The sequence below is a fragment of the Zootoca vivipara genome, chromosome 6, assembly GCF_963506605.1.
Source record: "Zootoca vivipara chromosome 6, rZooViv1.1, whole genome shotgun sequence".
Classification (NCBI taxonomy): domain Eukaryota; kingdom Metazoa; phylum Chordata; class Lepidosauria; order Squamata; family Lacertidae; genus Zootoca; species Zootoca vivipara.
In genome coordinates, this window is record NC_083281.1 from 16,926,817 (window position 1) to 16,948,183 (window position 21,367).

At 57.8% G+C, this 21,367-nt stretch overlaps 2 protein-coding genes across 5 annotated transcripts in view; both read right to left on the reverse strand.

Moving 5' to 3' along the window:
- EGLN2 (egl-9 family hypoxia inducible factor 2) overlaps window positions 1–10,581 on the reverse strand; it is a 189,675-nt gene extending 179,094 nt beyond the window's left edge. Inside the window, exon 1 of the mRNA XM_060275510.1 lies at window positions 10,545–10,581. The gene's annotated coding sequence lies outside the window, so the exon portion shown is untranslated. The remainder of the gene's footprint in view (window positions 1–10,544) is intronic.
- SIPA1L3 (signal induced proliferation associated 1 like 3) overlaps window positions 2,177–21,367 on the reverse strand; it is a 78,792-nt gene continuing 59,601 nt past the window's right edge. For 3 of the 4 annotated variants that reach the window (XM_060275503.1, XM_060275504.1, XM_060275505.1), the window contains exons 10-21: window positions 18,744–18,974; window positions 18,119–18,280; window positions 16,639–16,790; window positions 15,570–15,679; window positions 15,088–15,476; window positions 14,189–14,407; window positions 13,126–13,288; window positions 12,051–12,246; window positions 9,747–9,890; window positions 5,005–5,137; window positions 3,929–4,010; window positions 2,177–2,944 (exon numbers count right to left, since the gene is read on the reverse strand). In XM_060275503.1, coding sequence (XP_060131486.1) covers window positions 2,795–2,944; window positions 3,929–4,010; window positions 5,005–5,137; window positions 9,747–9,890; window positions 12,051–12,246; window positions 13,126–13,288; window positions 14,189–14,407; window positions 15,088–15,476; window positions 15,570–15,679; window positions 16,639–16,790; window positions 18,119–18,280; window positions 18,744–18,974 — 2,131 coding nt within the window. In that variant the 3' untranslated portion in view covers window positions 2,177–2,794. The remainder of the gene's footprint in view (window positions 2,945–3,928; window positions 4,011–5,004; window positions 5,138–9,746; window positions 9,891–12,050; window positions 12,247–13,125; window positions 13,289–14,188; window positions 14,408–15,087; window positions 15,477–15,569; window positions 15,680–16,638; window positions 16,791–18,118; window positions 18,281–18,743; window positions 18,975–21,367) is intronic. The other variant, XM_060275506.1, reaches the window with a different exon arrangement.

A 21,367-nucleotide genomic window follows, 5' to 3' on the forward strand; every position in this document is an offset into this window, starting at 1 on the left:
GTGTTGCTGGATTTTACAATAGGGGGGAATGATAACTTGAAAAAAATACCCCCCCCCCGGAAAAGGGGGTTAGGGTGGGGAAACTACAGTCCCCCAAAATAAAAAAAATGTGTCTGGGTTGGGAAGAGGCAGCCCCAGGGGCCACTAGAGGCTAGCAGGGGCTGTTTCCACTATGCCCCCCCTTGTGTACATGGTGTTGTTCTGTTGCCTGCATCTGCTAATGTGCTTGGATTGTTCTGTGCATTAAATGTGGTCTGAATTACAGCCGCTGCTCCTTCTTTTGCCTCCTCCCCTAGTCATGGTGTCAAGTTCCAGGTGTGTCTAGACTGATGTGTGGGGGGGGGGGAGAAAAAGATGGAGGGGCAGCCCCCCCTCCCACAAGGCACTGCCTTCATCCTTATCCTTGCACCTGGCAAGACTAAGCTGGTGTCTTCTACAAGAGCTGTTGCCATGACAACAGGACAGGAAGAGGAGGATGTTTGGGTACCAGGCTGAAGATGCTTGCCCCCCCCCCGCCTTGACACTCAGGCAAAATCTGGGGTCTCCATGCAAGAGAGAAAGAAGAAGGAAAGGAAGGAAGGAAAGGAGAGAGGAGGGGGGTGCTCAAGAAATCACACAGGGTTTTCTATGAAATGTTTATTTTATTTCTCTCCTTCCCCACCCGAACACCCAGAGGTGTGTCCCCCCCAAAGAAACTATCATTGAGGATTCCAGAGAATTATACTGGGGGATTTATTCTTTTTACAAAAGGCTGGTTGTTGTTCTTTCCTATCAGCAATTTTTAAAGACAAAAAAAAAATAACAATTAAATAAGACAGATCTGATCCCAAAAGATTCATATAAAATTAACACAAGAAACAACTCACACAACACGACTGACAAAAAAAATGAAGGCAAGCCCCCCACTCCTCCCACCCCACAAGGGGGGCTGGGGGAGGGGCTCCCATGTCACAGAGAGGAACGCTAAAGGATAGATTTATTCTTTTTTAAAAAGTGGGAACGGGGAAGACAATAATCCGTACAAATTGCAGTGAGATACTGGTACAAAACTAAGGAAGAGTTATGGGGAAGGGGGTGCTGCTGCCCACTCCACACGGGTGGCGCTGGAGGAGCCTCGCGGTGATGTGGTGCAGGCAGGGGTAGGGGCTGGACTTTGTCACTTCTGGCTGCGACTCTCCCTGGCATTTGCACCCCTAAGTTGGCTCTGGAGAAGGTGGAGAAGGCTTCTTTCTCTGCCAGGCTCTATGGCTGGGGGGGAGCGGGGGGGGCAGGCTCCTCAAAGGCTGAGCTGGGAGTGCAAAAGGGGCAGGACCCCAGGGAGTTAAGACGATTATGGTGCAAGTTCCTGGGGTGCTTGGCAATACGGAGCTCGGAGATTCTTCCCCACTTTCCTGGCTACCCTGCCCCTGCAAAAAAAAAACACCCCTTTTTTACTTGCAGCAATTCCAACGGCCCTTGGCTCACGCCTGGGGAAGGGCAGGTAGTGGAAGGCCTCGTTGTTGTCAGGGGAGGAAGACAGCCTGAGCCAGGAAGCCCCCACCCCCCACCCCTGGGTGGGTCTGGGGTTTGCATAGTTCAGACGCTGGCTTGGCGACTTGGCCAGGGGTGCACAACATCACAGTTCGGGGCGTCCCGGGACCCTGCGCCCTATGCTAGCAGCCAGAAGCTCCCTTTCTCAGGCTGGAAGAAGCCGGAGCCTTGCTGGCCCCTGCCAGACCTCCAGGACACCCCCCCCCCCCAAAAGGGGTTTTGTTCCTCCTGCAATGGACCCCTCCTGCTCAAAGCACTCCCAAAATGGCTCTGCTGGTCCAGACCATATGTTTTTTAACACACAACAATAACAACAACAACCCTGCAAGCAAAAAGAAACCGCAACAGGGTCTGTGTTTCACAACCACGACGTACCAACTGCCCGTGGGAACTTCCTTATTGCCGAGGTCACTCAGGCACAGGGATGCCGGGGGGGGGGGCGGCACCAGAGGTGGGAAACCTGGGAGCCCCCCAATTCCCAGGCGGGAGGGAAGGGTGGCCCCCAAGGGCAGAAGATCCGTTGCCACACAAGAGAGGCAAGCGCTCCCCCCCCCGGCTAGTGGGGCAGGGGCACCACTCCTGCCCCAGTGCCCAGTGCCCAGTGTCCTCTGGCCTCCTCCCGCTGTGCAACCGTGGGGGCAGTGTGTGTGTGTGTGTGCGCGCACGCCGAGTTCTGAGGCATGCACAGAGATCTCCAGAGGGTGGGTGGGTGGAATTACAAACAGTACCATTTATACAAATATAGTGTTTTATAAAGAACATATACATTTAAACTTCTTTTTTAAAACTTTTTTTAAACTTCCTGAGCCACTCCCATCCTTGCGTTCTCTAGAAAATAATTTAGTCGTGAGAAAGTGCTCTTTTGAGATTCTCGGTGGTCCCGCTCGAGGGGGGGCCCCCTCCGCCAACACCCCGAGTCTGTCGAGCGCCAAGGCGCCCCCTGGTGGCAAGCCAGGATGGGCAGCGGTGGCCCCCTCAGCCCCCTTCTTCCCTGCTCGGGGTGGGCGAGGCCAGGTGCCCATATCACAGTTCTCTTCCCTAGGAAGCACCTGAGAGTACATACACTGTGGCAAGAGGTGCCCTGGGCCCCCGAGCGCCACGCCTGGCAAGCGGGCACGCAGGAGGGTGGGAGGAGAGGGGGCTCTGCTCCCTAAGGAAGGAGGAGGGAGGCTGGCTAGGGCGTTGTTGGGGCCCCGCACCAGAGGAGCCACTGCCAGCAGGCCCCCCCATCTCTCTCCTCCAAGCAGCCCCCTTCTCCGGCTGCTCACAGCTCCTTCTTCTCCACGGCGCTGGAGAAGATCTCGGCGAACTTTCGCAGCTGCTCGTTGGCTGTCTGGGACTCCTCCTGTAGGCGCTGGTTGTTGTGGCGCAAGTTGGCCACTTCCGCCTGCAGGACCACCTTGTCCTGTTTCTCCTGGGAAAAGAGAGGAGGAGGTGGGAATCCGGGCAGCTGGAGCGGTGTGTGCAGGAAGATCCTGCGGGATCAGGCCAGTGGTCCACCTCGTCCAGCAGCCTCTTCTCAAATACCCCCCAAGAACTTAGGAACGCAGATAGACTGCCTTTGCAGCTGGAGGCCCCATAAGAGCCTAAGAGGAGCCTGGCTGCTGGATCAGGCCAAAGGGGGCCCATCTAGTCTGGCATCCTGTTCTCACAGTGGCCAAAGAGATGCCCACAAGCAGAATCAGAGCACAAAAGCAACTCTCCCCTCCTGGGGTTTCCAGCCCCTGGGATTCAGAAGTATGGTTGCCTCTGGCTGTGAAGGCACAGCAGAGCCATCCTGGCTAGGAACCACCCAGAGCCCTCTCCTCCTCTGTGAATTTGCCCAATCCTCTTTTAAAGCCATCCCTGCCTCCTGCAGGAGGGAGTTCCCACAGTGTAACTAAACACGGTGTGAATAAGTCTTTCGTTTCGTCCTGAATCTTCTGTGAGTTCTGGGGAGAAGCCCCCTTCCTCTGCACAGAGGTCAGAAGGCGCAAGAGGCTCCTTCGGAAGGTGGGGGGCCTCTCCATTGCTGGAGGTTGGATGGCCATCTGTCGTGGATGCTTTGGCTGCGATGCCTGCGTTCCAGGGGGGTCAGACTAGATGACCCCTGGGGTGACCTCAACTCTATTCTATGAAGCAGGAGGCAGGCACGGCTGCTCAGAGTCAAGCCGCACCTCCAGATGAGAAGAGAACCCATGAGTCCGGGCTCCCTTCTTGCCCCTTGTCTGTCGACTTTCTGGGGTTCTTCTGCTCTCCCTCCCCACCCCCAAGTAAGTATCACAACCAAACATCCCTTTAAATGAGGAGGGCATTTCAGGTGGGGAGGCTTTGCCCTAGGCAGTCCCCAGAGCCTGGAGGGAAAAGAGCCCCCCCCCCGCTTTGAGCCATCCCCTGGGGGGACGGACGACTATCTTACTTTCTGCAAGTCGCTGTGGAGCTGCTTCAACATGGCCTCCAGCTGGTAGACTTTGCCCGTCAGGTCCACAGAGGGCTCCTCGCTGCGGAGGAAGGGGAGAGCAGAACGTCAAGAGGCAGCATGGCACAGTGGTTAGAGCATCGTACCAGGGGCCTGGGAGAAACCAGGGTCCAAATCTCCCCCACTCGGCCATCGCCAAGCTCATGGCGTGGGACCAAAACATTTCTCAGCCTAGCCTACCTTGCAGAGTGGTTGTTGTGTGTGGGGGGGAAGGTTAAAATGAGAAGGGGGAGAGCCATGTTGGACGTCACCTTGTGCTCGCAGAATTTAAATGGAGCAAATGAATGGATGAAATAATTGGAGAAAACGAGGGCATAGATCCCTCCTCGGAAGACAGGAGCAAAAGGTGCTGCACAACCGCTCCACATAGTTTGGGGGGGACGGGGACGGCTGGAATGCAGATTGGAAGAGGCCCTTCCTGGCAGCTCTCCAGGCTCTGTGGAAGGAACCCCCCCCCCCCACTTCTTCCTGGAAGGGCCCAGATGCATTTGGAGGGGAGGGCAAAGCAGCTGGTATGTATGAGGAAGGAGAGAGGGAGGGAGGGAGCAGGCCAGGAGGGAAGCAAGCGAGTGAAGGCAGAGCAGTGCCTGCATCTCAACCCCACCCCCTGTGAGAACAGAGCCCCCCTTGCCAAGACCCCCAGCCAGTGCCCTGATCCCAAAATGTCCAGAAGCATGTTGAGATGGAAGCGCCCCCCCCCCAATAAACAGTGCTGTGCAAAAAGGGCAGCCCATTGTTTTAGGTTGATTCCCCTCTACCCTGGGCATCCAGAGAAAGTGTACCTGCAGCTTCCTCCCCCACATTTTTTGCCCCCCCCCCCTGAGACCCTGCTCTCCCAGGGAGAAGCAGGAGAGGAATCCCAGCACAGCCCCCTTGCCCCCAGACCTCCAAAGGGCCCAAGTTCAGTGCCAGAAACATACTCCTAGCTGGGCAGTCGGAGGAGGAGGAGGCGGCCCGCCTTCCCCAAACGAGGGGTTAGAGGAAGGGGCTTCTGCCGGGAGGGGGGTCTCTCTCACCTCATGGTGGGTGTCGTGCGGGGCGTCAGCTGCCTCTCCAGGCTCAGGTGCCCCAGGACAGGGCTGTGGGCCGAGGGCACGTCCGGGCTCAGCGTGGCGTCATGCAGGGAGAAGAGGGAGACGGCTCTTTGCACTGCAAGAGGAACAGGAGGAGGGCTTTGCAGCACGTCCAGGCAAAGTAACAGCCCCCCTACCCCTTCCTGGCAGAGCCCCACCAGGCAAAGTAACAGCCCCCCTACCCGTTCCTGGCAGAGCCCATCACCCCTTTTTTTCTGCAGGCACTGGGGCTGCCAGGGCTATGGGGCAGGGAGTCCCCCTGGCCCCTGCCTGCCGGAGGGGGGCAGAGGGTGTGTGCCCGGTTGACGGCAAGGAGCCCCAAGGGCCATGCTCTTCCATCCTGGAAACGGCAGGATGGGAAGGGGGCTCTTGTGCTCAAATCCTGCTTGCAAGTTCCCCACAGGCAACTGTTCAGCCACTGGGAGAATGGGATGGAGGAAGCTGCCCAGAGTGCCCAGATGAGCGGGGTATAATAATAATAATAATAATAATAATAATAATAATAATAATAATAATAATAATTCACAGGTTCTTAGGGCCAGGGCCTTTGGAGCGCAGAAGCGGAGAATGGAGTCCCAGCCCATTTTCCGAGGCTGCAGCGCTGGGGCTGCAGGTGCAGCTGGCCCAGCCCTGTGGGGCTCAAACCAGCCGGGCAGCACACTGGGCCCATCCCTTCCCTGGCAGGCGGCCACTGGGATCCGCTGCCGCTTCAATGGGCAACTTGGGATTCGGGTTCTGCTACAAGCTATGGGCCTGGAGGAGTCAGGGCGTTTGTTTCCTCTGAGCTCAGGGCAAAGGCCGAGGCTCCCATGCCCTGGTGATCTCAGCACTGCCTGCCTGAAACCTGCTGCCACTGCCATTGAGCATCAAACAGGGTTGAAGGGAGGGCTCCCCCCCCCCAGCGCTTGCCCTTCCCTCTCACCCAATTAGCTGCTTCTTCAGCAAAGCCTCTCACCTCCCCATTTAACACTGCTGAGCTCTTCCACTCCCCCAGCGCTGTGATCAAGCCCTCCCTTCTGCCTTTCCCTCAATTAAAACAGCCAAGTGCTAATTAAGGCAGAGACGCTGAACTTCCAAGGCGCAAGAGCCTAAATATAGAGAGCCTGAAATGTCAAGAGGCAGGGAGTTGCCGGGGTGTGTGGTCTGGCGGCCATTGGCCAGGGAAACCCTAGCTGAGATTCCTTGGTTGGACTAGATGGCCCTTGGGGGTCCCTTCCAACTCTGGTACCAGGGGGAAAGAGGGAAATCCTGGGGAGAGGCCGGGTGTGTGTGTCCCTGCTCCCCAAAGCACCAGAGAACGCCGGGAAGAACCCAGCAGAGGGGGAACACAGCACTCGTTGGTGGCGCCCACCACCCGGCACCTGCCCAGCTTTAAAACCCCTCTCCCCATGGCCTTTGTATGCCCCACACCCATGGTTTTTTTGTGCGTTGCCAGGCCCCCTGGACCAGACCAGGGACTCTGCCCTGCCGTGGAACAGGTGCAGATGCCACCAGCTCTGTGCCCGCAGACCCCTGGGCTGTCCAGCAGCACTGCCCTGAGACGCTTTCAGCTCCCGTCCCGAGACAGGGCTCCCCATCTCCTGCCAGGCCCTGGATTGATGGGTCACCTCTCTCTCCATCTTCTAAGCCACAGGGCAGAAGGGCAAGGGGCTGCTGCAAAGGGCAGCAAGAGAAAGGGCCCCTCTCCCCCTCTGCGGCCGCAGCGCACCCAAGGGAGACCGGGGTGCTTCCTGGAGGGCTCTGCCCGCTCCTACCTTTCCCCGCTGGGCTCCTGGGCACCAGAGCTGGAGCTGGAGGCACAGGTGGGCTGATCAGTGTGCAGCTGACTCCAGAAGCCGAGGGCCCGTCTCCCTCCTCTGTGCTCGGCCGAGTGGCGGCTCCGCTCTGGTGTCGGGAGGCAGGCAGGCAGGCAGGGAGGGAGGGTGGGGCCGGCGTTGTGACGCAGATGGCAGGCCTGAGCAGATTGCCGAACCTCTCCCCCCCCCCACCGGCAGGGAGGTGGCTGATCCTCCTTGCTGCCAAGGAAGATCCCTGCCGGGAGCCGGGCCCTGCCTGGACACGCAGCCGCCCTCCACCCCTCTGCCCTACTTTCAGCTCACACAGAGGCAAAGCGACGAGAGCAGAGCCGCTCAGGGAGCCTCTGCTCCTCCTCCAGCCGAAAGGAAAGCAGGTCACGGAGGCAGGCGGCTCCCCCAGGGGCAGAAGCTGCAGCCAGATCCTCATTAGCTTGCCTGGCTGGAAATGAAAGCAGCCGTGCAAGGGCCCAGAGAGGAAGTGGGGAGGGGGCTCAGGGTGCCCCAAGCTGCTCAGGGGTTCACCCAGGTCACTCACAACCCACGGTGGCATTTTACCTATTGTGACATGGCTGCTACTCCTCTACCGATTATAATTTTGCAAGCAAATTTCTGATATCTGGGTATTCGAAAGGATTGTGGAATATTGCTCCATTTGATGTTGTTCATTTGAAAATCTTTTTTTTTTTAAGTGACTTTATGTGCACTGGATCGGATGCTACAAGGCGTGCAATCCTCGCTGTATGTTTTATTGTGTTTTCCAGCTTGTGCATTATGGAGAGGCAGTGTGCAAATTATAACTGAAATGGAAGCGCTGGGGCAGAAGCAGGCTGGGGCTTTGCAGACAAGAGGCTCAGCCGAGAGGCCAGCAGGGGTGGGGGCTAATCCAGGAGTGGGGGCTAATCCAGGATGCTGGCGACCAGGAAGAAGGGGGGAGTGTCTGGGAAGGCTAAGCCCAGGGCAGACGGCAAGCGAAGGCCTGAAGGCACAGAGTGCCTGGGATTTTTCTTTCATTTTTTCAAGGGGGAAACTGACTCCCCCCCCCCAAATCCATTACAAATGCAGTGCCTCTTTCCCAGATCCAAGCACATTTAGTCATTCGGGTTTTTTTTTCATTTCAGGAAATTTACACATGGCTTGATTGTAAAACAAAAACCCTCAAAGAAAAGAAAAGATAAAAGCATAAAATCGAGAAAGGTTTAAAACAGAGAGATGAAATAGACTAAAAACAGGTCAAAACTCACGCCAGGTTTCTAAGCATCCGGGTGAGGCTTGTCTAAACAAGGATGTGTTTTAAGTAGACACCCAAAAGGAAGGAGGCTGCTTGATAGCAAAAGGCAGGGAGTTCCAAAGTGCAGGTGCGGCCAGACTAGAAACCACCGAGCTCTTACAAAGGTGGAGCAGGCATTACCTGGCACCTGCAGCAGCACCTGTTCTGCTAATCCAAGTGGTTGAGTGGGCATGGATGGGCAAAGGCCACCTCGCAGGTAAACTGGTCCCAATTTGTTGAGGGGTTTCTATCAGACAGTAACACCTTGAACTTGACCCAGGAACAAATGGGCCTCCAGTGTAGCTATTCCAGCAAAGGGGTTTCATGCCTCGCTCTCGTCAGCAACCGTGCTGCAGCATTCTGCACTGACTGCCGCTTCCGGGAATTCAGCCTTGAACTCAGCAATGCATGACTTAAGACTGCAAAAGTCCAACTTCCAAGACACTGCGATCTACTCCCACTATAAATAAACTGGCAGTGATCTACCCATTGGATTGACCAGAGTTGTTAAGCTTTTTTGAGGGGGGGGAATTGGGGTCATGTGATTGACCAGGATCGACCACGGACGCCCCGCAAACGACCGGTAGATCACGATCAACCTGTTGGACACCCCTGACTTAAGAGATCCCTAGAGCTGCCCTGGGAGATCTCAGTCTCCACCTTGGCCCTCTGTTCGACTTTGCAGGTGAGACTCTTCTCCAAGCAATGGCTTCAGGCCTGCACCGCCAAGAAGGCGGCAAGGGCACCAGGAGAGGGGGGGCGGAAACTCCCCGCTAAGCAAAACTGGAGCTGCACCGGCAGTTTCCTGGGACTCGGGGACACCCCTTCTTCCCCTCCCAGGCTCTCAAAATGATGTGAGAGAGGCGCCCAGAGCCACAAGCCTCCTAGTTCAGCTGATGGAATCACAGAATTGTAGCGTTGGAAGGGACCCCAAGGGCCATCTAGTCCAACCCCCTGCAAGGCAGGAAGCATGCAGCTGTTCATACTTAAGAACGTGGGTCCAGTTTAGCTGCAAGATCTTTCTTGCCCCCTGTGCGCTTCCATGGGTGCAACTGGCTCTGTGACAAGGGGCACATAATTGATCCCCACCCCTCCCTGGTAAGAAATTAACCTTACATAGAGTGGTGGTGCTTTCAGCTAAAACTGTATTTCTGCTTAGCCGAGTCTGTCTGGATCTTGTGAGTCTTTTAGTCTATTGTCATTCAAACTTTTTGAAAGTCTTAAATCATTGCTCTTAGCTTTTCTTAAGTGACAATCTTACGCTTTCATCTTTTCTGTAAATGGCTCTGATAACAATCAAGCGGCGCATAAATTTTAGGAGATAAAAGCAATTCATGAAAGAAGGTGCTCAGGTGCAGCCAGGAGCCTCGCAAGGCCACAAGCCGCTCCCAGAAGAGAACGCAGGAGCCGACCTCCTTGAGGACTAGAGACCCTGCACCATCCAAGCACAGGCCCTGGGGAGCCTCTGCCCCGGCACAAGGAGGGTCAAGCCCCCCCGGAGGCCCCCTGGCAACCACTTCCACACGCAGGCATCTGGCCACGCTCCCTAGGAAGGCGGAGGGGTCGTGGGGGGGGGGGCAGGAGGGAGGGGATCCAGCCCTTTCGCCACTGGCCTTCCCTACCTTCATAGGCCTTGGCTGCGTTGACCAAGCTGGACCACTCCAGGCCGGCGGCCGTGTCCGGAAGGGGCATCAGGCCCGGGTCAATGCGCCGCAGAGGCTTCTCCCGCACGTCCGTCAAGGAGAGCTCAGAGGCCGAAATGGCACCTGCAGGGAGAGCAACGGCCTCATCACGACAGCTGCCAATGTCTCCCCAGACAAGAGCACCCTCCATACCAAGCGCACCCCCCCCCATTCCCACCAGGGGGAACCAGAGCCAAGATGCAGCCTCTCCAGTCAGCACCAGAGGCTGGTGCTCTGGGGAGCCAGTAGGGGGCAGTGTCAACTAGGCCCTGGGAGAGACCAGGGTTCAAATCCCGCCACATGGCCATGAAGCTCATTGGGTGGGACTTTGGGGCCAGCCCTCACCTCTCCCGGCCCAGGCTACCTCACAAGGTTGTTGTTGTTATAGGGATTAAAGGAACAGAGGTGAACCACATACACCAACTCTCCTCTGGGGTGTGTGTGTGTCTCCCTCTTTGACTCACAATAGACGGGGGAGGCTTAAAAGTATGCTTGGCCTGGAGAAAGTGGGCAGAGAAAAAGCTTTTCTCCCTCTCACGGCACTCAGACCCGTGACATCCAAAGGAAGGCAGATGCCGGAAGAATCAGGATGGATAAAAGGAAACACTCCTTTATACAGCACATAGTTAAAACTGTGTATAAAGGGCAGTATACAAATAATGATATTATTTTGAAATAAACCAGAGAAGGAGGTTGAGGGAAGTCTGGAAATTTTGGAATTGTGAATTACAGTGGTACCTCGGTTTATGAACACAATTGGTTCCGGAAGTCTGTTCATAAACCGAAGCGTTCATAAACCGAAGCAAACTTTCCCATTGAAAATCATGGAAAGTGGATTAATCCGTTCCAGGTGATGAAAAACACCCCCTAAAGCCGCAATTTAACAATAATTTTACTTTCTACCAAGAGGTTTCCGAGGCCTATAGAGGCCTCCACGGAGGCATCGGAGGGTCCGTGACTGGGACGCAGCCACGGAAGCGCTCCGATGCCTTCACGGAGGCAAACTGCACAGAAAGGAGCCTTTCCCTGACGCGAGTGCCCTGTGCTGCGGCCGCCTCTCAGTCAAGGCGGCTGAGTAAAGCGCGGGAAACCGGGGGTTCTCTTCGGAAGCTCTTACCTCGCGCTTAGAAAAGGGCTTCCAGCAACAGTAGCAGCAACAGCAGTGAGAGGCTTTGCGAGTTGTTTCGCTGCACGGCGGTGGCAGCGCTCGCAGCTCTCCTTCCCCCTCTCTCTGCGGTGCCGGCCGGGCGACCTTCCTCCTCCTCAGAGCAGCCGCCGCCCCCACCAGACGCCAGGACTGGCCAGGGTGGAGGCTGGCTCAAGAAAAGCGGGCCTTCGCGCTCCTGCGACGCCTCTCCTCAGGAGCGCGACGGCGAAGGTGGAGAGACGTCGCAGGAGCACGACGGCGAAGGCCCGGCCTCGCGGAGGGGTCAAGAGAAGCGAGGCCGGGCCTTCACCATTGCGCCCCTGCGGAGTGGAGAGGCTCGGGGTTGAGAGAGCTGCCATTGCCGCCGCTGCTCCAACCAGAGCCAGGCGCACCGCGAGCCACCCCGGCCAGTCCTGGCGTCTGGTGGTGGCGGCGGCTGCTCTGAGGAGGAGGAAGGTCGCCCGGCCGGCACTGCAGAGAGAGGGGGAAGGAGAGCTGCGAGCGCTGCCACCGCCGTGCAGCGAAACAACTCGCAAAGCCTCTCACTGCTGTTGCTGCTACTGTTGCTGGAAGCCCTTTTCTAAGCGCGAGGTAAGAGCTTCCGAAGAGAACCCCCCCCCCCCCCCGGTTTCCCACGCTTTACTCAGCCGCCTTGACTGAGAGGTGGCCGCAGCGCAGGGCACTCGCGTCAGGGAAAGGCTCCTTTCTGTGCAGTTTGCCTCCGTGAAGGCATCGGAGCGCTTCCATGGCTGCATCCCAGTCGCGGACGCTCCGATGCCTCCATGGAGGCCTTCATGGGCCTCGGAAACCTCGGGTTACTTACTTCCGGGTTTCGATGGTTCGTAAACCGAAAGTTCGTAACCCAAGGTGTTCGTAAACCAAGGTACCACTGTATGTTATTTGTTATGATGTAACATTGGGAAAAAATGAAAAATTTAATAAAAGTTATTTTTTTTAAAAAAAAAGAAAGAGGATTGGGAAAATACACAGAGGCCTTTGGAGGGCTCCCAGCCAGGATGGCTCCACTCTGCCCTCCATGGTCGGAGGCGGTGCATGCTCCTGAAACCCCCTTGCGCTCCCCAGAAAGCAACACTCACCCTTCCTCTCCGACAGGCCCCCGTTGCTGGGGGTGGGGTGCTGCTTCCGCACGGGGAGGGTGCTGAAGGTGGTGGTGAAGAGCACGTCCCCCGGCAGGGGCTGCTCAAAGCCGTAGGCGCTGGCATAGCTGGGGTCCCGCCTCCCGCTGCACAGGCTCTCGTCCGACAGCGTCCTCTGCAGGGTCTTCTGGGGGGACTGAGGGCAGGAGAGATACCGTCAGGGGAGACTCGGGAGAGGAAAGACCCACTGAGACGGGGGACTCTCTTTCTCCCACAGGAGAGCTTAGAAAGGAGAGTCCTGCACCTTCCAAGGGAGTCCGTTCCACTGTCAAAACAGCTCAGAAAAGTCTTCCCAAAGTTTAGGCACAGAATTCCCTTTCCGGTCATTGGAACCCCTTGGTCCCAAGCTCTGGAGCCGCGGAAAATAAGCTTGTTCCCTCTCCCCATGGGACAGCCCTTCAGGTATCTGAAGAGGCCTATCACATCTCTTTTCTGGGCCAAACAGCCCCACCTCCGGCAACCATTCACAGAAGCGTAGAATCTAGAGAGTTGGAAGGGACCTCACGGGTCATCTAGTCCAACCCCTGCAACACAGGAATCTCAGCTAAAGCATCTGTGCCAGGTGGCCATTCCTCATGAGGCTTAAGTTTCCAGTCCCTTGATCATCTTGGTCACCCTCCTCTGCACACCTCCCAGCTGCCAACGTCCTCCTTAAATTGTGGTGCCCGGAAATGGACACAGTATGCCAAGTGTGGTCTGACGAAGGCAAAATAGAGAGGGACTATGACTTCCCTTGATCCGGACACTAGACTTCTGTGGATGCAGCCTGGAATAGCATTCGCTTGTTTTGCTGCTGCATCACACGGGTGACTCATGCCAAGAGCTTCCTAATCGCTCCGCTTTGCTTCCTGGGCTCTGCGAAGGTGGCACGAAATAGCGGCTGGACCCTCCCGCTTCCTTCCCCCCAGCTCTCCATTTATTCATTTCCCTGCAACGTTGCAACGCGCTAAGTCAGTGAGTTGTGTGTCTGCTGGACTCTGCATGCTGCCAGCCCCGCTCTTCCTCCCAAGCTCACCAAATCCCTCTCCTGCTCGGCGCAGCCGCCGTCCATGATGATCAACTTCTTCAGGTCGTCCTCAATGGTGGACTTGTAGGTCTTGCGTGGGGAGCGGAGGTCGCGCAGGGAGGCCCTCAGCCGCGGTTGCCCAAAGACGTTCTTGGTGTTCAGGTCCACTTGCCTAGGGGGAGAGAAAAGGGGGTGGTGGAAAGGAGAGGCTGCAGCATTTAGAGGCTTTTTCACTTAGGGGAGAGGCAGTATTACAGGAGGCAAGTTTTTCTCCTAACAGTAGAACTCAGGGAACGTTGGAAGACAGCACAGGTGAAAGAAAGTTCTCCTTCAAGCGGAGTTAATCTGTGGAACTCCCTCCCACAGGAAGCAGAGATGGCCACTGACTTGGATGGCTTTAAGAGAGGAAGGGACAGATTCAAGAGGGCTATCAAAGGCTCCTAGCCAGCATGGCTCTGCTCTACCTGCACAGTTGGCGGCAGTAATGCTCCCAAACACCAGTCGCTGGAAACCACAAGAGAGAAGAGTTTCTGTTGTGCTCAGATCCTGCTTGCGGGTTTCTCCAAATAGGCAACTGGTTGGCCCCTGTGAGAACAGGATGCTGGCCCAGATGGGCCCCATTTGGCCTGATCCAGTACATCCTCCTCCGCAAAGGCTTCCTCCCCCCAGCTTCACTGGCCTTTCAGAAGCACACCTCAGCAACCACCTGGTTGGCCATGGTGGGGTGGGCTTCCTGCCCACCCCCACCCCAGATGCAGGCCAAGCCGCAGAGCAGCAGGACCCCCTTCGTCCGTCCAATGGGAGCTGATCTGTCTCCCTGCCCCCCCAGCCCCCAACCCTAGGCAGGAGGGCTGGCGAGGGTGCTGCACATGCTCAGAGGCCCTCTCCTCTTCACCTCTGCCTTGCACGCTCCAGGGGTGGGTCCTAAAGAGACCTAAAAAATCAAGCCTAGCCAAAACAGCTTCGGATGCGCCTCCCTCCCCCCCAAAAAAGCAGAAGGAGAAGACAGCAGGAGAGAGAAGCCAGGGTGGAGAGGTCCCCCCCTTCCGCTTGTGCCAGACCCCCTACTCACTTCTTGGGGTCCGCAAAGGCCGTGGGCCTGGCGGGGGTCTCCTCGCCCCTCTTCCACCCGGCCGGGAGGTGCTTGCTCCTGCCGCTCTGTTTGGAGAAGAAGGACTTGGGCACGGAGGCCGAGAGCTGGAAGGAGCTGGACTGTGGCATGTGGGGGGCCCGTGGGGCGTCAGCCGGGGGCGCCTTGTACACCTGGGCAGGGTATGTGGCCCTGCCGCTGCTGAAAAACAGAGAGGAGGCTCAGTTCACAGGGCGGGGGGGGGGGGGGAGACAGGCAGAGATCGCCAGACACGCAGCTCTGTGGGGAGAGGCCACCTGACCCAAGGGGTCTTGCTCATTCAGCTGCTACCTGGGACCTGGCGTGCTTGTGGGGAATGGCCACAAGGGGGCAGGAGGGGCTGCTGTTTTAGGGCACCCATTTGGGGGTGATTAGGGGGAGGAGGTTGGGTGGCACTGGGTGAAAAACGTGTTTTCCATGATGCGTGTTTTAAGCATCATCATTACTATATTTGTTCATATCCTACTTTTCTCCCCACACAGGGACTCAAGGCGGCTTACGGCTGAAGTAAGAACAGCCACAAACAGAAGGGGGAAAGCAATAGTTGAAAACAATTAAACGTTAACAGACTAACTGTATCTATATAAAAACATGCAGAATTGTGACATTGAAAACCAAATAAATCAATAATAATAATATGATCATCAGGATTGTATAAATAATAGTAATAATATTATTATGCTTATCATCACAGCACCAGCCTTTCCGTTATCAGAGAGGAAGGAGCAAGAAGGCCATGCAGGACTAGATGAGCCCTGGGTTCCCTTCCAACTCTACAATTCTACGGTGCTAGCAGGGGCAGCTGGGAGAGAGGGGACCAGCCCCAGAGAGGCCCTGCTCACCTTGGCTGCTTGAAGTGCTGGTTCCCGCTGCCGCCCCGGGCAGCCCCTCCGGAGCCCATCCCAAAGGCCTTGGGGCCATGGTAGCCCCAGCTCTGCCCGCCAGGGCCGACGGCCGGAGACGCGTCCCTGCGCTTGCCGCTGCCCGCTGCCTCGTGCAGGGCGCCACCGAAGGGGGGCGGGACCTTGGTGGTGGGTTTGTCCCTGCGCGAGGAGGACTTGGCGCTGGTGGCGTCGATGCCGCTGTCGCTGGAGCCCCCCTTGGCCAGGGGGTCCGGGTCGGCCTCGGCGGGGTCGGGCGTGTCGAACCAGCGCTCATCGCTGTGGCTGCTGGAGGCGTTGCTGGAGAGGGTGTTGCTGCTGGAGTGGCTGCTGGAATACTGGCCCTCGCCCTGGAAGCAGGGAGAGCAAGGGCGTCAGGCGCGGCCTGCAGAGGGGGAGGCCTCTGCGGGGAGGGGGTCCCCCCCGGCGCCCACCCAGCTCACCTTGGAGTGCCGGTTGGGAGAGTCCTTGCCCGCCAGCTCCTGCCTGCTCGGTCGCTTGCTGCCAGACGGTGCCGATGCCCTGGGCTGTGCCGGCACATGCCAAAGAGGCTCTGCCAAGGTCAAGGGAGGCCGGGAGTCACACCTTCAGAAAAAGCCCCTTGTTCACACACCCACACCCATGCCTGACCCCCCAGCAAAATCAAGGGCCCCCCAGCAAAACATGCTCCAGCGACTTCCAAGAATGGATTTCTGGCTGCTAGATCTGGCCAAGGGGACCCATGCAGCCCAGATGCCCTATGGGGAAGTCCGCAAGCAGCATTTGAACACAAAACCCTCTGCCCTCCTGCGGCTTCCAGAAGCTGGCATTTGTGAGAGGGGCACCCTTCAGCCTGGTCCAAGGCGTGAGAGGAGGGGTTGAGGCTTGCCACCAGCGGGGGGGCGGGGGGGGGAAGCATGGCAGGCCTGCCCTTCTCTCATGAAGCCTCCTTTCCTTGCCCAGAGGCCCAGAGGCCAGGGCAAACACTGCTGCCTTGGCTTCATGGGATGGGCTGCTGCTAGGCCAGCACAGAGCTAGGAATGATTATTTACCACATTTGGATCCCACCTTTCCCTCCAAGGAGATCAATGGTTCTCCTCCCCCTCCCCTTTATCACCACAACAACCTTGTGAGGTTGGCTACATCCCCAAATCACCCACATGGGAGCACAGTCTTAGCCTGCAGGTGACCGGGGCGGCGGCGGGGGGAAGGCAAATGAACACGCCCTTCCTCCCAGCACCCTTAGATGAACCACCAGAAGCGTGACCCAAATATCTCTCTGCCTGCCCTCCCTCCTGCCCCATGGCACTCTCTGCCTGCCCTCCCTCCCTCCCTCCTGTCCCATGGCACCAGACAACGGTCTCTCTGGGTGCACCAAAGGGTTTCTTGAGTTGTGATTCCTGCAACTCAAGGGGTTGGGCTAGATGGCTCCTGGGGGTCCCGCCCAACTCCCCAATTTTACGATTCTATAAAGGGCTGAGCCCAACTCAGTCCCACAACCCGCCGCCCCCTGGAAGCCCCTCTCCCCCTTACCAGGCTTGGGCCTCTCCATGGTGCTCTCTTGGCTGGCCACCCCCCCGGAGGAGGAGCAGGAGTCCCCGTTGGAGGCTGCCTCGTGGGCACAGAGGGGGTCGAAGGGCATCAAGGGCCGCTGCGCTTGTGGGGCTGCATACCTGTGTGTGGAACTGGGAGAGAGGGGAGAGAAGGAATGAGGCAGGCGGCAGCTCAAGATGGCAAACTGAGGCTTGGGGGGGGGGAGTAACACCACCCAGCCTGCCTCCCGTTCATTAGCAGGTTTTAAAAATACCAAATTTGTGGCAGGGGGGGGAGAGGGAAGGAGGGGAATGAAGACACACAGCTCCTCAGTTCGGTGGCCCAGGCAACGGAGGCACAGCCCAGAAAGAGGGCGGGGGGAGAGATGCAGAAGGGACAAGGGGAGGCTCAGCACACAGCCCCCCCCCAACCACCATTCTCCAGCCCCTCCACACCCCCAGAGCAGCAATGCTCCATGGCCAGACCTCTCGGGGCAGGAGCTCCAGCAGAAGACTTAAGTCAAGTCCCAGGCCAGAGGAAGAAGATGCTCACTTCCCCAAGTCAGGTGGGCAGGGGGCAGCAAAGGCACCCCCCCCGACCCTCCAGCTTCAGAGAGCAAGGAGAGGTTGCAGCAGGGCCAGGTTGGATGGAGTGGCAGCAACAGCCCCCTGGGGAAAGGGAGAGGATGTTCTGCCAGGAGCTTCTCTCGGGCACCATGCCACGATGCCAGCCAGCGCCTCAAGCTCAGCCTGCTGCCCTTTGCCTTGCCCTTCCTGGCTCAACCACTTCACTGCCCTCTCCGAAGCGTCCCAGCTCATGCCAGGCCAACCCATCGCTCCTCCACACGCCAAGTGCTGCCCGTCAGGCTAATGCCCCCCTCGGCAGGAGCTGCGTCCCTTGTGCTCAGGGTGGGGCCCCTGGCACTGAAGCCTCCGAGTGTTTTGCAGCGGGCACCGTTTGCACGGAGTCACCACGAAGGGGAATAAAGAGGGGAAAAAGGAGAAGAAGGGTGCAAAATGCCCTTTCCCTGCTTAGGCCCAAACACCTCCACCTGCCCACTTCGCAGGGTATCACAAGGTGCCAGCCAAACCTTCTCTGCCGCTCGGCACCTTTTGTCACACGCTGCAGTGCTAAGAAAAGCCTGCGCCAACCAAGGAAGTCACAGGAAACAGGTAGGAGGCTCTGCAGCTTTCTTACTTCTTGTCCTGATTTCTTTCACAGCTGCTTGCCATGCAAGGTGGAAGGTGCTGCCCCCTGCCCTGCTGCCCCCCACCCCACCTGGTGAGATGCCCCTGCTGGGGGTGGGGAATCTTCAGCAGCTTGGGAACGAGGCCCAGAGCTCCCAGGACTGGGGCCCCAAACTCTCTGCGCTGAGAATCGAACCCTCCGCCCTTCCCCACTCCCTGCAGGGCCTTGCCTGGTTGCCACCTGAGAAACGGATGTGCAGAGACCCCCCCGGGGTTGCCCCCGCCGTGCCTACCTTTCCGGAGATGGCTTGTAGCGGGCGTAGGCCGCTCCCGCTGCTGCCCCCGAGGAGCCTGGCATGGAAAAGCTGCCCGAGGGCTGGCGGTAGGACAGGATCCTCTCTGCTCCAGGCTGGGAGGAAGAGAGCGCCTGGGGCGTCTCTGGGAAGCTCACTGGCCTGGCGGGCGGAAGGCAGAGAGAGAGAGAGAGAGAGAGAGAGAGAGAGAGAGAGAGAGAGAGAGAGAGAGAGGGAGATGGAGATGCATCAGGAGGAGGAAGAGGAACTTCAGCGCTCTCCCGGGTGCCCAGCAGCGCCTCGGCAGGCAGCTCCGCGGAGCCACACAAGCGCCTGACACCAGAGCCTCTTCTGAACATCCTCAGCAGAGAGATAATGGAGCAATTAGCCAAAGGGGGGGGGGAGAGAGAGGCAATGGGAGAAGAGCTTGAGTCATGACCCACAGGGCACATGCGCTCTGCAGCAGGACCGTCCAAAGGGCACCAGCGGGCAGGAAGCGCCTCGGGAAGCTCCAAAGAGGTTGGATGCAGCAGCAACAGGAGGGGGAGGGTCTTCCATGGGCTGCCAAGGAGGCAGAAAATGAGCAAGCCAAGCGTTCCCCACTCCCGACCCTCCTCCTCCTCACCTCTTGCCATGCAGGGGCTGGGGCTCTCGGTAAGGGGTCACGGTGCTCTGCTTCGGGTTCCTGGTCAGGGACTGGGACTGGCCGTGGCTCGGCTGCGAGGAGCCATGGGTGGCAGAGGTGCTCCACTGCCAGGCGGAGTTGCTGCGGTAGGGGGGCCGGTAGCCCACCGGCAGGCTCTCCTGCTCCCCCTTGGGCTCCAGGGTGCTCATTTTGAAGGACTCGGCCCAGCCCCTGCAGAGGGAGAGAGCAGAGCAGAGGCGCACTGAGCACAGCTCTCCACCATCTGTACAGCACGGGGTTGGGCTAGATGACCCTCCGGAACCCTTCCCGGCGATTCCTTTAGAGCCATCAAAGTTGGCCCTCGTGGCCTCCGCCAGGCCAGAGGCAACGTAAGCAGATCCAAGAGGGCCCACCTAACCCCGTATTCTGTCTTCGTGGTGACCAGTTACCCCGGACAATCCAGGAATTGTGATAGACTGCCTCTAGACCTGGAGGCTCCACAATAACGTAAGAAGAGCTTGGCTGCTGGATCAGGACCAGACTCGTATTTACACAGGGGCCAACCAGATAATGGCAAGGTAAGCCCGCAAGCGGGATCCGAGCACAAGAGCCCTCTCCCCTCCTCCTGTGACTTCCAGCAACTAGTACTCAGGAGCATCGCTGCCACAACTGTGAAGACATAGCATAGTCATCCTGGCTAAGAGCCATCGACAGCCCTCCCCTCCTCCTCCTCCTCCTCCTCCTCCTCCTCCTCCTCCATCTCCATGGATTGGTCTCATCCTCTTTTAAAGGCTGGTGGCCATCCCTGCCTCCTGCGGGAGGGAGTTCCACAGTTCAACACGGAGTTGCATGAGGAAGGACTTTCTGCTTTCTGAGTCACGCTTATGAAACAAGGAGAGACACATGTGCTTAGAGGGATGGTGGGGAGCTGTGCTCATTGACCCCCCCCCAACACACACTTTGCAGCTCCAATCCTCCCGCCTGATGTAAGAACTTCCATGCAATTCTCGGAAGCAAAGAATCATGCTGAGTCAAACCTTTGCAAAGACCTCTTGGCATTACTCATGTTCCACTCCCCCCCCATCCGGCACGTGTCTCTGGGCTGCCCTCCAACTCCAAAAGGAGACCCCTCTTTTCTGGCTCTCTCTTGGGAGACCCCAGGAGGGTTCAAGGCCAGCGGCCACCTCTGCACCAAACCAGAACTTTTAAAGGCTGGATTTCAGAACGGCAGAGACAGTCTCCAGGGCCAGGCTCTGTCAGAGGATGGAGACACCCTCCCGCCTTGTGGTGGGCTTCCCCTGGCCAAAGGGGTCTGCCCCCATTCCTCTGGGGTGCTACTGTTTGCTGGGGACGGGACAGCACATGGAACTGCAGATTTCACTCACCCAGGCAAGTCTCTAGCAAAAGCGAGCATCTGATTCCTCCCTCCGCCAGCTCCACAGCTGGATGCCCAAAAAGCGGCGCTGGGAAAGATGAAGTCACCGGCAGCAAGCCTTGGCAGGGAGAGCCTCCGCCCCCCGGCAACACCTAGCACCAGAGCCGGCTTCAATGGCCCAACAGGACCACCCTGCTCAAATTTCAATACCTGCCTCTGCTGGGGGAGCCCCACTGCCCACCCCCTTGGCTCCGTGGAGAGGAAGGACAAGCAGCAGCCTCAAGGCCAGTTCAGGCATTGTGCTCATGCGCTCTGTTTGGCACCGGCAATTTGGCTGGGAGGGCAGGAGGAGGGCGGACTTGCCGGCAAGCCAAGGGGTGCCTCAACTTGCTCTCCCAACCACACCTGGAGAATCAAGACAGGAAGCTGGAGAGGCCAGGGGCGCAGCTGGGGCTCACGAGGATGCCACTTAACTCTTTGCAGGCTGCGGCAGATGCATCCGCCTCCTCTAGAGGAGATGAGTAAGAGCAGCCCACTCGTAAGCAGGAGCGGAAAGGGGCCGTGCAGGGTGGAGAACTTCCCCAAAAGGGGAGTCTGGGAGAAGCCAGCATGAAACGCTCGCTCTCGCTGTCCGCACCCCGGCAGCCTCGCTCGCTGAAAACACAGCTTTTCACATCCAAAGTGCATTAGGAGGAGCTTAAAAAAACAGGAACCGCAAAGCTCGCCTTCACCCCTTGCTGCAGAATTCCCTCCCCACAGCTTCCGGCCGGATGCTGAAGTCACACCTGAGATGCGTGTTTGCAGGACGCACCCTCTTCCCATGGCCATTATTTCTCCTGGCTGCTTTTAATTCTGGATTTTAAAGTGCCCTAAGCTGCCCTGGGGACATGCCGGTGAAGGGCAGGTTGTTCATAGGTTTAACAACCACCACCACCACAACAACACTAATGTTACAGATGGGAGACTGAGTCGGCAACCTGCCTGTGGTCAGGTGTGGCAAAGGTGACATGCAAACCCAGAAACTCCCGCACCCTCACCCCCAAAAGGGGTCCATGTGCAATAAGCGTTCAGATGCTGTTTGGCGCAGGATCAACGTCAAGAGGACAACGGCTTAAGAAGCAGAAGTAACTCCATCTCTACCCCCCACCGACTTTGGGACGTCTCGCTCACCAGAATAAGAATGGGTTCAGTAAGAAACAGGACATCCACCACCGCTCTTGCGACTCCCCCCCCAAACATCCACTGACTA